This window comes from Sarcophilus harrisii, chromosome 1, assembly GCF_902635505.1.
Source record: "Sarcophilus harrisii chromosome 1, mSarHar1.11, whole genome shotgun sequence".
NCBI classification, from domain to species: domain Eukaryota; kingdom Metazoa; phylum Chordata; class Mammalia; order Dasyuromorphia; family Dasyuridae; genus Sarcophilus; species Sarcophilus harrisii.
This window is the reverse complement of record NC_045426.1, coordinates 164521728-164536689: the sequence shown is the minus strand read 5'-3', so window position 1 is coordinate 164536689 and position 14962 is coordinate 164521728. Positions and strand designations below refer to the sequence as shown.

The following is a 14962-nucleotide window of genomic DNA, read 5'->3' as shown; positions in this document are numbered from 1 at the left end:
GCTGCAGAAAAGAATGCATGGATTGGAAGTATAAGAAAACTAGGCCAAGTTTTGAAGAGCTTGAATTTCAAGTAGAGTACTTTATATTTGATCCTGGACACAATAGGGAGCCATTAGAGTGTATTCAGGAGGGAATTTACCAGAGTCTGTATTTACTATGCTTTAGAAAAATTGCTTTGTCTGCTGAATAGAAGATAGTTTGGCTTCCTACACAATCTGTGTAGGAAAATTGATGAGTTGGCCTTGGCAAGAAGGGCTACCTCTTTATTTTTGTTAAAAATTTTAAAAAATAATTTTTTTTTATTTTGCAAAATTTATGCAAAAATAGTATCCAACATTCACTCTTGCAAAATTTTGTCTTCCAAATTTTTCTTCCTTCTCTAAATAACAAGCAATATGGGTTAAATATGTTCAATTCTTTCAAGAATATTTCCACATTTGTCATGCTGTTCAAGAAAAATCAGCCCAGAAGGAGGAAAAAAACATGATAAAGGAAAAAAATCAAACAAACCGTAACAACTACAAAAAAAGTGAAAATATCATTCTTCTACACAAATTCAATCTTTTACTCAAATTCTCTCTCTCTGGATGCAGATGGCTCTCTCCACCATAAGCCTATTGGAATTGCCTTGAATCACCTTATTGTTGAAAAGAGCCAAATAAAGGGCTACCTCTTTATCCAAGACCTGAGTAAAGAAAGAGATTTCAAAAAGCAGAAACAAGTTAATGGAAAACTGGAAGACAAAATTAGGGATGGCATGAATAAAAACAGGTAGAATGAGAACTGAGAATGGAGAGTGGGCCATTTTCACTGGAATAAAGAGCACATAAAGGCAAGCAGTATGAGATGCAGGAGAAGTTTTAGAAGAAGGTCATGAAAGACCTTGAATGAGATCTAGGATGAGACATTGGATACCTTCCAGTTATTCTTGAATGGAAAAGGGAAGGATCAGAACAATATTCAGAACATTATTTAGACAGCTCTATGAAGGGTAGGATAGAAGAGACTGGAGGTCAGAAGACCAACTTGGAAGCTATTGTAATGGTCTCATAGATAATTTGTTGTTGTTCAGTTATTGAAGTTAAGTCTGACTCTTCATGGTCCCCTTGTGAGGTTTTCTTTGTAAAGATATTGAAGTGGTTTGTATTGCATTCTCCAACTCATCTTACTAATGAGGAAACTGAGGCAGATAAGGCTAAGTGACTTGCCTAGGGTCACACAGCTAGTATTTGAGGCCAGGTTTGAAATCAGGAAGATCAGTCTTCCTGACTACAGTCCAAGCACTCTCTACTGGTAAACCTACCTGCCCTTCACATAAACTAGTTAAATCTAAACTAGGATTTAGAATCCCCATGATTTGGCAATTGATTGAATGGGGAGAGCAAAGGAAGAGTCAATGATGAATTATAAATAGAAATTTAAATTCCATTTTTTTTCTTTTGGTAAATCATTTTGGATGATTTTAGAGTTGTTGAGGAGGAAAGATGAGTTCTACAACTAGTCTCACTTAAAGAGTTCTGAGAAGTGTGTTGTTCTAAAATAAAAACCTTTATCAAAGGAACACATTTTCTCTTTCCAGCAGCAGTTTTATTTCTTTAACATTTGTTCTCTCCATTTTTGTGTGATACAAACCAAGATTTATTGCTCGTGATTTCCTGGATAGTAATTTGGATAGCAAATGCCTCAGTAAAACCACACTCATATGTCCTGTAATGCATGCAGTACTGTAATGGAATAGGTCATTTATCTCAAGGGATATTTTTTCTTTCCTGCTTGACAAAATGACATATTGATATTATTTTTTCCCCTCTCTGAGCCAAATATTAGCAACATTCCCTTTTGCTGACTCTTTTCCAAAAACTTAGATCTTAGCCTTTCACTTGTTTGAATACAAGTCATTGATGGAGATTGCCAGCTCATTAATGTGGTGTGTCAAAGAGAGGTTTCTGTAATGAGTTCATTTCCATTTGGTTTTAGTTTTTAAAGCTAAAAACTTTAATACTTTTTGCTTTCTAGTAGAGAGGAAAGGGTAGTTAGGTAGTTCAGTAGATAGAGCCCTAGATTTGGAACCAAAAAGACTCATCTTCAGAGTTCAAATTTGACCTCATAGCTGTATATCCTGGGTGAGTCACTTAACCTTATTTGCCTCAGTTTCCTCATCCTTATTTTAGGATGCTAAATCCTAAGTAAGCTAGAGAAGGAAATAGTAAACTATTCCACTGTCTCTGCTAAGAAAACCCTAAATAGGGTAATGAGGAGTCAGACACAGCTGAAAAATGACCTAAGAGTAAAAACGAGAGAAGAAAACAAATGTCAAGAGTCTACACAATTTCTTCCCATGCTTGCTTTTGTCAAAACTTGCTCACTTAAGATGGTCATTAAATGCCTATCTTATTAACACCTTGAGGTAAGACATGTAATTACAGATTTGTGTCAGAGATAAGCAAGAATTCTGGTAGTAGTAAATCAGTTTCTCAGTCAGGGAATATCTTTTGTCTTCTTATCTCTTGCAACTAACTTAATACTTAGTACATTGTGTTTATATAATAAATGTTAGTTGAGTACTTTAGGAAAAGGGATTTGGGTTAATTGTGGTTTTATTTTTATCTTTAGCATATTTTTTATTCTCACCACAAATTCTAGGTCCTCTATTTCTCCCTGTGTTTAGGCTATTTAACATCATCAAAAGATGTAGTAAGCTCACTACCTTACTGTGATCCTAGGACATAGACTTAATGCAAAATAATTAATCAATTAAACTATACAGCATCCTGTACCTTTGACTCCCTCGCCAATTTGTTCTTCTACAGTTTAAATTCCATTTATTCTATTCTTTTTTTTTTTTTGGTATTTTTTGATTATTATAATTTAATAGCATTGTTTGCATTTTTTACATTTATTTTAGTTCTTTCAATTTGTATTTTTTGTAATCATTGTGTCTATTATTTTTCTGGTTTTGCTTCAGTTGAGTCTATCCATGCTTCTGAATATTATAGTCTTTGTTTCAGTATAGTGATTTTCTATGACTTCTGTGCATATAGATGTTCTGTAGTTGATGGATAGTTCAATGGGGAAAAGTGTTGGATTTGGGATCAAAGATTTTAAATCTACCTGCTATGTACCTATTTATCTACATGTTCTTGGGGAAGTTAGTTAACCATTCTGGGTTCCTGTTTCTTTATGTTTAAATTTAAGGAGTTAGACTAGATATGATGCGGTGTCCTTTTTAGTTCTATATCTGTAATCTCCTTTGTTTCTAGTTATTTTATCACTGCACAGAATGCTGCTGTAGATATTTTGGTGTATTGTGGCTCTCTATCATTGACCTTATTGAGATACATGCCCAGCTATGGGTTTTATGAGTATTTTTGTCATTTTTTTAGCTTTCTATAATTGGTTTTCCAGCTTCAGTAATAGTGGATTAGAGTGCTTGTCTTTCCCCATTGTTTCATTCATCTATGACTAACTCTCTTGCCTTTCTCCTTAGCAGACTACCTTCTGATTGTTTCCTCATGTTCCTAGTTATAGCCTAAATTCCTTCTTTGAGTAGATAATTTTAAATTATTTTTCATTTTATTTGAGAACCGATTGCTTTGCCTCTCACTTACCCTCTTGCCCCTACCAGTGGAGAGAGCAGAGCTAACAAAAACCTTATTACAAATTTAGTCAAAAAGTCAAATTTTTCATTGGTCATGTTGATATAGATATTAAGTATTAGTGTATTGGGGGGGGGAGGGAAAGAGAGAGGGAGAAAAAGAGAGGGAGGGAGGGGGAGGAGGGGGAGGAAAAGAATTTATACTCGGAGAACCTCAGCTCCTTATTGAGAGGTAGATCCCAGCCTCTTAAACTATGACTTAAGATCCCATATGGGTTCTTGTAACTATAATTGAATGTGGGGATTATAAAATTATGATTTATCATCTGTAAATGTTTGATTTGTATATCTATTTTATATACCTATATACCCATAGTCATATGAAAATTTCTTGAGCAAAAATTAGTCATGAGTGGAAAAAGTTTAAGAAACCCTGAGGTAGATAACAGTTCATCTTGACTCCTCTGGAATTGTGATTAATTATTGTATGTAGAGTTTCTAAATCTTTCATATTTCTTTGTCTTTATATTACTGTTATGGTACAAATTATTCTCCTGCTTCTAATCATTTCACTCTGCATTAGCTCACATAAGTCTTCCCATATTCCCCTGAAACTATCTTTTTTAAAAAATAGCATAATAAACATTTCATCTCTCTCTCTCTCTCTCTCTCTCTCTCACACACACACACACACACACACACACACACACACACACCTATTCCTCAATTGATGGGTATATTCTCAGTTTCTAAGTTTTTACCTAGGAGAAAAAAAAGGTTGCTATAAATATTTTTGTACATTTAAGTCATCGTCTTCTTTCTTTGATCTCTTTGGGGTATAGACCTACTAGTGGTATTATTGGATCTTTTCCCGTTGCTTTTAGACTTAACCAGCCATCCTGTGAAATTGAGTTGTAATTTTTATTATTTATTCAATACCTCTTATTCCCCGTTTTTTACTTAAAGACCAAAATTCTATATTCTGTGATGTTTAAACTCAAAAGCAATTTTTATTTCTTGATTGAACTCTTCTAATCCCATTGGAGGGTAAAAAAAAAAATTGTACTTGAAATGATTTTGTTGATTTGAATGGAAAACTTCAAGTTTTAGTCCTAGTATTATGCTTTGAAGGCAAATTTAAAGGGGCTGAATAATTGCAAAGATGTGAAAAGTATGAATAATACTTGTTTATAGGATCATGGGATTTAGAACTGATAGGAACTTTAGAAATAATATAGACTTACCCCTTCATTTTAAATTTTATATTTCTCATTTCTGGAAAAACCAAAACCAAGAAAAGTTGTTTCTTGTCCATTATTCATAAAGTAAGGATTAGAGTTGTGATGGGAATCCATTGTTTTACTTTTTTTTTTTTTGTTATCTCTATTGTAATTAATATGAATTCTCCAAATATTACCATTGAAGTGGGTTAATCCAATGGAATGTACTATCCAATGGAAAGAAAACCATTCTTGGGGAAATTTTCCCTTGGATATGACTCAAAGGTCATTTCATCCAACTTCATAATTTTAGAGCCAAGAAGCAATCCAAATTTGATGTGATCTTTTACTGTTCTGCTTTCAATGAGAATGTCTTTACTGTTTTACAATCTCCACAGCAAGAGAGGTTATATGCCCAGTGTATTGATGAGACCATATATGGATTATTTCATGCAACTCTGAGCCACAGATTTTTGTGAAGGTATTGATGACAAAGCATGCTGGTGTTGCTAGAGAGCATCAAATCTCTCTATGGCAATTGAAACAATCAAAGGGCATGGAAATATGAAGATCTGTTGGAAGAAATAATTTAAAGGCAACAATGGAGAGGAGAATAGTATATTTGAATGTTTTGTGTGAAAACTAAATGAGGCTGACTGCTGGGTGGTCTAAGAAGGCAGAACTAGACACAGGACAGTGAAACAAAGGAGCATTTTTGGTCTGATATATAGATTTTTTTTTTTAAACAAATCCATGGGATCTAAAAGTGGAAAGGGCTATCCCTTTGGAAGAGGTTCCTTGTCCCAGGAAGACTTAAAGTAAAATCTGGATAACTACTTATCAGGTTATTGTAGGGGATATTCTTCTCTAGGTAGAGCTTGGATTAGGGACCTCTGAGTTCCCTTCCAGGTCTTTAATACCTGAATCCAAACTGTTTTTTTAGAAATATCTAGGAACAGGAATTCCAGTGAAATTAAAAGAGCACATCAGAGACCATACTTGCCAATAGTCTCTTCACCTCTCTAGGATTTCAATTTTCACATATGTAAAATTAAAAGGTGGGATCAGAGGATACCTAAGATGGCCTTTTAACTCAGCACCTATGATTATCAATAACTTTCCTTTTGAAATTAATGGACATGCAATAACTGTTGGCCTTCCACACAAGTGAACCATGATATCCTTAGGTACACAGTAGCCTCTGTATCCGATTTTCGCTTCTTTTGAATTTCACAGTGATTATTCGTTAAACAAATAATCACAGCTGACATTTGGACACAACATTTTCTGCACATTAATTTTATTTGATTTTTATAACAATGAAGAATACTTTACCCCTTGAAGTGGATAGAACATGTATCACTGTCTCCATTTTACAGATGAGGAGAAAGACCCAGAGACCGGTTGGAGGACATACAACTGGTAAAGTCAGACTTGGGAAATGAGCGTGGAACTTTTAATTCCAAATCCAGTGCTCCATTTCCACTCTGCACTTAAAAAATAAGCTCACTAGCTCACTATGGAACAATAGTTCTAAATGTTCAACTTGGATTCATTCAATCCTGGATATAGAAATGTTTTCTGGATTCTTTTACTTCAAGAATATCCCTTTAGTGACAATGCAGATTTATGTTGTTGTTCAGTCAAGTCTCATCCTGCAAAAGCAACCTGACCTTTTCCTTCTGTAGAACAAACATTTGCATTGAATTAGGGATATATGTGTGTGTGTGTGTGTGTGTGTGTGTGTGTGTGTGTTGGGTGGGAGAGGGGGAAAAAGAGATTGATTTAATTGTTTTGTGTTGTTTCCTGCTATACACTGAACCTCTGCCTCAGCCAAAATGTCTTCCAGACTATTCATTATCCTGAAGATTATTATATATCTTAGCCTGGACTTTTTTTATATTCAAATGCCATAAAATGTTGACTTTTTCATTTTCAAAAAGTCATCTTCCTGGAATAATATTGAATCTCTTGTATTTGCAGGTGGATGGAAGTCTGTCTAGTTGAAGAACTGCCACCAACCACTGAACTGGAAGAAGGACTAAGAAATGGAGTTTACCTTGCAAAATTGGCTAAATTCTTTGCCCCTAAAATGGTCTCAGATAAAAAGATCTATGATGTGGAACAAACACGATATAAGGTAACTGATTGGCTTTGGCTCCCAGCTAAAGCCAAACCCCATCATTTTGTTCCCTTAACTCTTTTACTTCCCTTTAACTTAACTTTTACTGAAGGGATTTGGGTGTGGGCGGGGTGGGGTAGGGAGTAGCTGGGATGTTAAGAAAGATGAGGGTAGTATGGGGGTATGAGACCTCAAAGAAATTCCTAGAATTTGAAGTTTGGGGACTCTTTTTAACAGCAATTTCCTTAGTAGTTTTTGATAGAATTATTATTATTTTAAACTCTGACATTTTGCACTTTTTTTTAACCTCTTCTCCCACCCCTCTCCCTTCTGTCACTTTTTGCTATCCTTCAGTCATTTGTGAATTTTATTGGTACCAGGAGAGAAAGGCACTCATTCCCTTTGTGCTTTCATCACAACAAACTTATTTATAACTCCTCATATTTCCATTAAGGATTTGAATCCCCAGCTGAGACTTGAACTAGTGGCCCTAAAGAGCCTGTGCCAGTGTAGTAAAATGATTAGAAATTGATCACAGATGAGTGGGAAGCAGGCTTTCTCTTAAATTTGGTGTTTAAAAAGAGACACACTGTCACTTTTTATGGACAGTGAGCATAATGAATTACGTGTTTCATAACTAATTTTGTGAGGATTCTCAAATGAAAGACTGCTTTTGTCTTTGAGTTCAGCCTTTGAATTCCAAAAGAATTCTTGGATGTGATAGTATCTGGGAGCAGAGGAGTAAGCAAAATCACAAACAAACATCTGTTTCATTCTGCCAACATTTATTAGATGACAATTATGTGGCAAATAATTGAGGATACATAAGTGAAAAAAGATACTGTCCTTGACTACTGGGAGTACAGTCTAAGAAGTGAGATATACACAAGTAAAACAACAAAATAATGTGTTCAGAGCACAGGAGAGGTCTGGGGAAATGGTTATAAGAAAATTTGAGGGCAAAAACATCACTTTGAATTGAGAGAAAAGAAAGAAGACCTTAACTGGGCCTAGAAAGAAGAAACAGAATCTCTATGAAGGAAGTCAATTCCACACAAGTGGAAAAGCCTGTAAGAATGTGGCAGGTAGAGAAATGAACAGGAACAGGGAACAATGAGTCATCTTATTTGATTGGAACAAAGAATGCAGGAAGAGGAGTACTGTGAAAAAAGATTGAGAAGAAACTTTTGTTAATTGTGGGGGCAGCTAAGTGGTACAGTAGGTAGAGCACCTTCCCTGAAGTCAGGAGGACCTGAGTTCAAATCTGATCTCAGACACTTAATACTTCCTAGCTGAGTGACCTGGGCAAGTCATTTAACCCCAATTGCCTCAACAAAAAAACAAAAAAAACAAAAACAAAAAAAAAAGTGAATTGTGGAAAGCCCTAAATGGCAAAAATTTGTAAAATATTCTTTATAATAAGTAGCCTTAAAATGAGGAATTAAAAACATGGAACATGCCACAGATGAATAATTATCTTTTATTTTTAAAAAGAAATTATCAATTTAATAAATATTTTTGCTGTGTAAAGCTATTCCCATTTGACCAAGTTCTAATTTCTATAGTATTTGAATTTACTTGCTCAAATCAGAATGTGTCAGACCCCAAAGTGCATTCATCCATATCATTCCTCCATGACAGGCAGCTCTCCTATCTGTCCCTGTTATTATCTCTCTCCATCTTATTTCCTCTTTCCTTCTTTCTCCTTTCTTTCCTTTCTCTTTACCTCCTTCCTTCCTTCCCTCCCTTTTTCCCTTCTTCTTTTCCCTACCTCTCTCTTTTCTTTTCTCCCTTCTTCCTCTTTTCCTTCTTCCTTTCCTCTTTTCTTTCCTGCCTTCTTGCTTCCCTTTTTTCCCATTCTCCCTCCCTTCATCTTTTTCTCCCTGTCTTTCTTTCTCCTTCCATTCTTCTATCCCTCCCTTCCTCCTTCCCCTTCTCCTATCTCTCTCACTTTCTCTTTCTCACTTCCTCCCACCTTTCTCTTTTGTTCTCTCCCTCCCTCTCCCTTTTTCCATTCTCCTTCCCTTCTTCCCTCCCTCCATCTTCCTTCTCTCCCTCCCTTTCTCCCTTTGTTCTTCCTTCCCTTCCACAGTCACAGAACTAATGTCACTGATGAATTTGTACTCGGGTTTTCCTGTCTCCAAACCCAGCTAGAAATATATTTAATCATGTTATCTCCTATGATTTGAAATATTGGACTTTTTTCTCTTTATGCCTTACCAACAACGAGGTGGAACAATGGATGAAATTAGGAAGACCTGAGTTCAAATGTAGACTCAGACATTTACTTTGGTTGGAAAGATGACTTACTCTTTCTCCTTCAGTTTCCTCAACTTTGAAATGGGGATCATAAAGTACACCTACCTCCAAGTGTTACTGGGAAGATTGAGTAAGATAATATTTGAAACGTGTTTAGCACTGACACATGGTAGGGGCCTAATAAATTCTGTTTCTTTCTTATCATTGTTTTCCCTACCTAATATCTTCCAGTTTTATCTACATGATGAATTCTGTTCAATTAAACAATGTTTATTGATAATTTACAATATCCTTGGATCCTGCACACTTTCCTTAAGGGAATTTAAATTCAACTGGGAGCATACAGCATGTACACATATGACCATATATAAAATAATTTGAGGAGCAATGGAGCATCAACAACTTAATGAGATCAAGAAAGACTTTTCGGGGGCGGGAGGGGTGTACCTGAACCTTAGTGGAAACTAAAAACTTAAGAAGTAGTATCAGGGAAATGCATTGAAGGAATACAGAATAATATAAAAACACCAAAGTAGCCACATTTGGGGAATAACTAATAAGTTAATTGAGTTAGAACACAGAGTTGAAGTTGAGTGTGAAATAAGTATGGAAAGTTATTCTGAATCCTTATTATTTTAAGCCTCAAATGCCAAACAGAGGAGTTTGTATTTGATCCTAGATACAATTGGGAACTATGGAAGGTTACACACACACACACACACACACACACACACATACACATATACACACACACACACATTTATAATATGTGTATATTTTTGGACATTTTTAAATGTTTTGAGTTCCAAATTTTATGCTTTCATCCCTTCATCCCTTCTCCCTTGGATGACAATCAGATATAGGTTATATATGTGCAATTACACAAAACATTTCATTTTGTAAAAGAAGATTTGAACAAAAGGAAAAGAATGAAAGAAAGAAAGTGGAAAATATCATGCTTCGGTCTGTATTCAAATAATATCAGTTCTTTCTCTAGAGGCAGATAATATTCTTTATCATTTCTTCTTTGGAATTTTCTTAGATCATTATATTACTGAGAATACCTAAGTCATTCACAGTTGATCATCATACAATATTGTTGTTACTGTGTATAATATTCTAATCTTTTCACTTCACTTTCCCCATTTCATGTGAGTCTTTCCAAATTTTTCTGAATTCTACTTGTCATTTTTTGTAGCCCAATAATATTCCACCACAATCATACCATAGCTTGTTTAGCCATTCTCTAAATGATGATCATCACTTCAATTTCTAATTCTTAGTCACCACAAAAAGAGTTGTAAATTTTTTTGGATGAATAGAATGTCCTCCACCTCCTTTTAAAAAAATATTTTTGGAATATAGAGCTAGCAGTGGTATTGTTGGATCAAAGAGTATATACACTTTTATAGCTCTTTGGCCATAGATCCAAATTACTCCCAAAATGGTTGGTTCAGTTCACAAGTCCACCAACAGTGCATTAGTGTCCCATTTTTCTTATATCCCTTCCACATTAGAATTCTTGATAAATTGTTACCCTCTACAAAAATAAGGAAGGAGAGTAAGTTAAAAGGATATGATAATGAATTTCGCTTTGGTTATTGAGATTCAATAGTATATCCAAGCAGAGATGTTGAAGAAGCAGTTCATAATGGAGCTCTGGAGAGAGAGCAGGGGTAGATATATGGATCTGGAAGGCAGTCATATGCATAGATATGATAATTGAACCCTGAGGTACTGGTTTGATTCCTATGAGAATAGGTAGAGGAGGGAAGAAGGTGAAAGGTGGGTAATATAAAGGCCAGAAATGGGGAAGAGGCAGATAAAAGGAAGAGCAAGGAAGAAGACAGAGAGGCAAGAGAGGAGAGATAGAGAGAGAGAAGAGAAGAGAAGAGGAGAGGAGAGAAGGGGGTGGGGCAGACAGAGAGGGAAAAAGGGAGAGGGAGGAAGAAAGAAAAAGAGATAGAGACAAACTGTTTCAGAAAGTAAGCCTTTTGGTATATCCACCATTACGAAGAACAAAAAGTTGTTGGGCAGTTGAAAGAGTAGTATCATAAAAACCGACTAGGGAAAGTAGAAGTGATCAACAAAGTCAAAGTAAGTCAATTATGAGGAGGAAGATTAGTTTTTCTGTTAGGATCCAGTATTCCTAAGACTGCTTTGCAGTGTTCCCTACCCTGCCAAAACCAAGTATTGCCCATGCCCATGCTTCTGTGGCATTTTGTTTATAATTCTCCTTTAGCTACTGCCACTGCCAGTTTTGATTACATACATACATATATTCATAGATTCATTCCAAAACAATTTATTTGTTCTTTGAGTCCTCTATAAACTGAAAACTGCTATCTAAATGGAAGCTTTGGTTAATATTGAGGGACAGAACCACATCTCCTTTATCTGTGTGTTACCTTCAGCTTAGTATAAAAATTTTATATGCTAAGCCCTTAGTAAGTTAATTAAATTCATTTCTACTTAAAGAAAGTTGTAACCGAGTCTATTGATCTAATAAGTCTACAAAAGAAACCCAGAGAAATCAAGTTACTTATTAACATGTGAATTAGGTTAAAATTTATTACTTCACTTACTCTATCATTCAACATTTCTTTTGATAGATTATTGTCAAAGTTGTAACCTATGACTTAAAGCATTTGGATTGTTACTTGTATTTTCCCTCAATAAAAAGAAGATGAAAATATTAATATAAATATTATGACTCATTTGGGAGGAAGAATTGTATTATGGCTAGAGAGCTGGTTCTAGGACAGAAGACTTGAATTCGAGTCATTTAAACTCAGTGTTTCTTGCAACTTGATAAAAAATAGAACAAATGCTTATTTGCATTGATAAAGTATGATAAAAGTATGAAAAAGTATGCCATACAATAAATCAGAGGTATGCATTCTCCCCCTTTCTCCCCCCTTACCAAAAAACCAAACTATTAGACATAGTCTTTCAAACAACAAAAAAAAGGAATGTTTTTATTTAATTTTGTTTAAAGTGTTTTCAAATAAGGGATAATATTACACATTTTACAGGAATGATGATGATGTCATGAGGCAATATGGCATAACTGATATTAATGGTGGAAATGGAACAAGAATATTTTTGGTCAAAAATCTCTTCTCTTTTCTGCAGCAAGACAATGGACCAATCATTTAAGTTAATAAAGTTTAAACCAGAGAGAGTCTTTATGAGAGAATCAAAGGTAGCAAATTCATTATATTTTGTATCTCTGAATAATGGCAGCTGTTTTCTGTAGTTGAATGTGAGTGAGTATATTTGGACACGAAAAAAAAAAATATATATATATATATATATATCTAGCTTGGCATAGTCTTTGATTTTTGTACTATTAATGATTATAACAACAGGAAGAAATGAAGACAATTCTCCAAGATGAGAATTCTACAATTAAGTCATTAACACATATTTTGTATATGTAATTAAACTAGATAAGTTCACATCTGGAGATAATTTTCTTTCTTATCTACATGTTGAATGTTGAAGTTTGTGTTCATAATCTATTTTATTCAGTTGTGTTTGACTCTTCAATGCTTCATTTGGGGGGTTTCTGGCAAAGATACTGGAATGTTTTTACCATTTCCTCCTTCAAACTTATTTTATAAATGAGGAATTGAGACAAAAAGAGTTGAATGACAGGGTCACAGAGGGAGTAAGTATCTGAGGTTGAATTTGAATTCAGGAAGATGAGTCTTCCTGACTTTAATCCCGGCACTGAACTATCTAGTGCCCTCATAGACTATGTTTAGAACTGGAAGTAACTTGCAAAGACTTTCAAGTCTTTTTTACAGATGAGGAAACTGAGCCCCAGAGAGGCAAACTGACTTATTTGAGGTCCCTTTTGAGTGACTCCTTGTTATGTTTTCTCCCATATAGTGACTAAGTTATTGCAATACATTAAATAGATATTTTTACCCCTTATTGGACTTCTTGGCTCTGCCTTAAACATTCTATTTCAAGGAAGGGGGATGGCAGAAGGAGGAGAAATCTTGGAACTGAGATATTTTCATGGATATATTTTTTAAAAATTGATAATGGAAGGGAAAGGATGCTTTCAATGTCTAAAATCATAATTAAACTCAGTAGGCCCTGCACAGTGATAACACTGATAAAGTCCTTTTGAGGATAAACATTTTCCTTCCTATTTCAATTGCATTAGTCTATAGACAGGCTGGATTCATTGGAAAAACGATGATGGTGGGAGGAAGGAGGGGGAAAGGGAAGGAAATGGCAGAAGGAAGGAGGTAGCTGCCAGCTGTTGTGTGGGATCTTCCTCCTGTTGCTAAAGAAAGGTAATTGATGCTCAAAAGGGAAAAAAAAAAAAAAAACCAAGAATCTGCCCCCATTTATAGTTAAAGAGGTGTTTTTTAGGGGGAGGTATGTCTAATGCCATATACCAGCATAAAAATTACCTAGAATATAAATGAAGATTAAAAACTGAGTTCTAAACTAAACTTCTCTAATTCCTTGTCAGAATGAAATGTAAGATAAGATTAGTGAATAGAAAATTTAAGTCTTCTGTGTTGACATTCAATACTTCTCAAAGTTCTTTTCAAGTAATATTACATTGGGAGTCATGGCAGGAAAACTAATATAGGGGAACACTAACTCCTGGGCAGCTTCCTTGCTCTGTGTTCTAGAGATTAATGTATGGTTTATGGATGGATGGGGTGTTTAAGAGGACTCGCACCTCTGGTGTGAAGCATTTCTGAAACTCTTTCGTCTTTTTTTGGTGTCCATTTGTCATATAGCTCTCACCATGTAGCTCCAAGTAACTGTGGCACAGGCAGTGGGCATGCTCTGGTAAGACCACCTTGGCAGATAGACCATACCAAGTTAGGGGTAATCAACAGGTCTTAAACCCCATCAGTCAGTCAGGAGGATGTCTGCTCCAAATATGTCAAGATTTCCTTTGTGGAAAGGATAGATTTGTTCTAGAGGTCATGAAAGTAACTAAAGTAGGCACTGTGGCGTGCTTGGAGCCTGTCCAGATATTGAAGATGTCAAGGTCCACTGCATAATGGGCCATCGTCGGTTGTCTTGATTTGTTTGCCACTGGATTTTAACTCTGGGAGAGAAAATGAGGCTGATAATTTTGTGCAATTTTGTGTCACTTAAATCCAACTGACACTGAGTGAAGACATTACCCATAATGTCAATGGTTCTCTTCAAAAATAGAACAGAATAACAACAATAGATATTGGTCAATGGTCAGATATAGACAAATTGGACTAAGACCACAAAAAACAATGATTGGCTTTGATTAAGTATTATGCTTTGTATATCATAAGTGCTTAATAAATATTGGAATTAATAAATCTTCACCTCAAAGTGGTATTTCTAGGACATGAAAGTATAAATTTTTCCATTCAGGATTCAAAGGAACTAATTGGTTTCCTTCTGGCATCAAGATTCTAAGAATCTGCAGCAGTTAGTAATCAAGCAAATGTGTTATTTTAGGATAGATGACTGAACCTTTCTGTTACTTGAACCATCAATATATGATTGTGAACTAAAAACTACTGTTAAAATAGACTGTATTTTTTATCTCTGATACAAAATGAACTAATTTTTATGTGTAGAATAGGATTAAGTAAATACTGCAAATTTATATCTTCTGGAATAGCCATTTATACCTTGACTATACCACTGTACTTTTTGTTGTGATTTCATTGGTATTGTGAACTCTCATTGAGTAAACTCATTCTACAATGCAGATTGCCATTTGTTCCATAAGCTAGTCC

At 35.0% G+C, this 14962-nt stretch overlaps 1 protein-coding gene across 3 annotated transcripts in view; it reads left to right on the top strand.

Moving 5' to 3' along the window:
• Window positions 1-14962, top strand: part of IQGAP2 (IQ motif containing GTPase activating protein 2) — a 310948-nt gene that overhangs the window by 158615 nt on the left and 137371 nt on the right. For all 3 annotated transcript variants that reach the window (XM_031966282.1, XM_031966273.1, XM_031966291.1), the window contains exon 3: window positions 6800-6956. In XM_031966282.1, the coding sequence (XP_031822142.1) occupies window positions 6800-6956 (157 nt within the window). The remainder of the gene's footprint in view (window positions 1-6799; window positions 6957-14962) is intronic.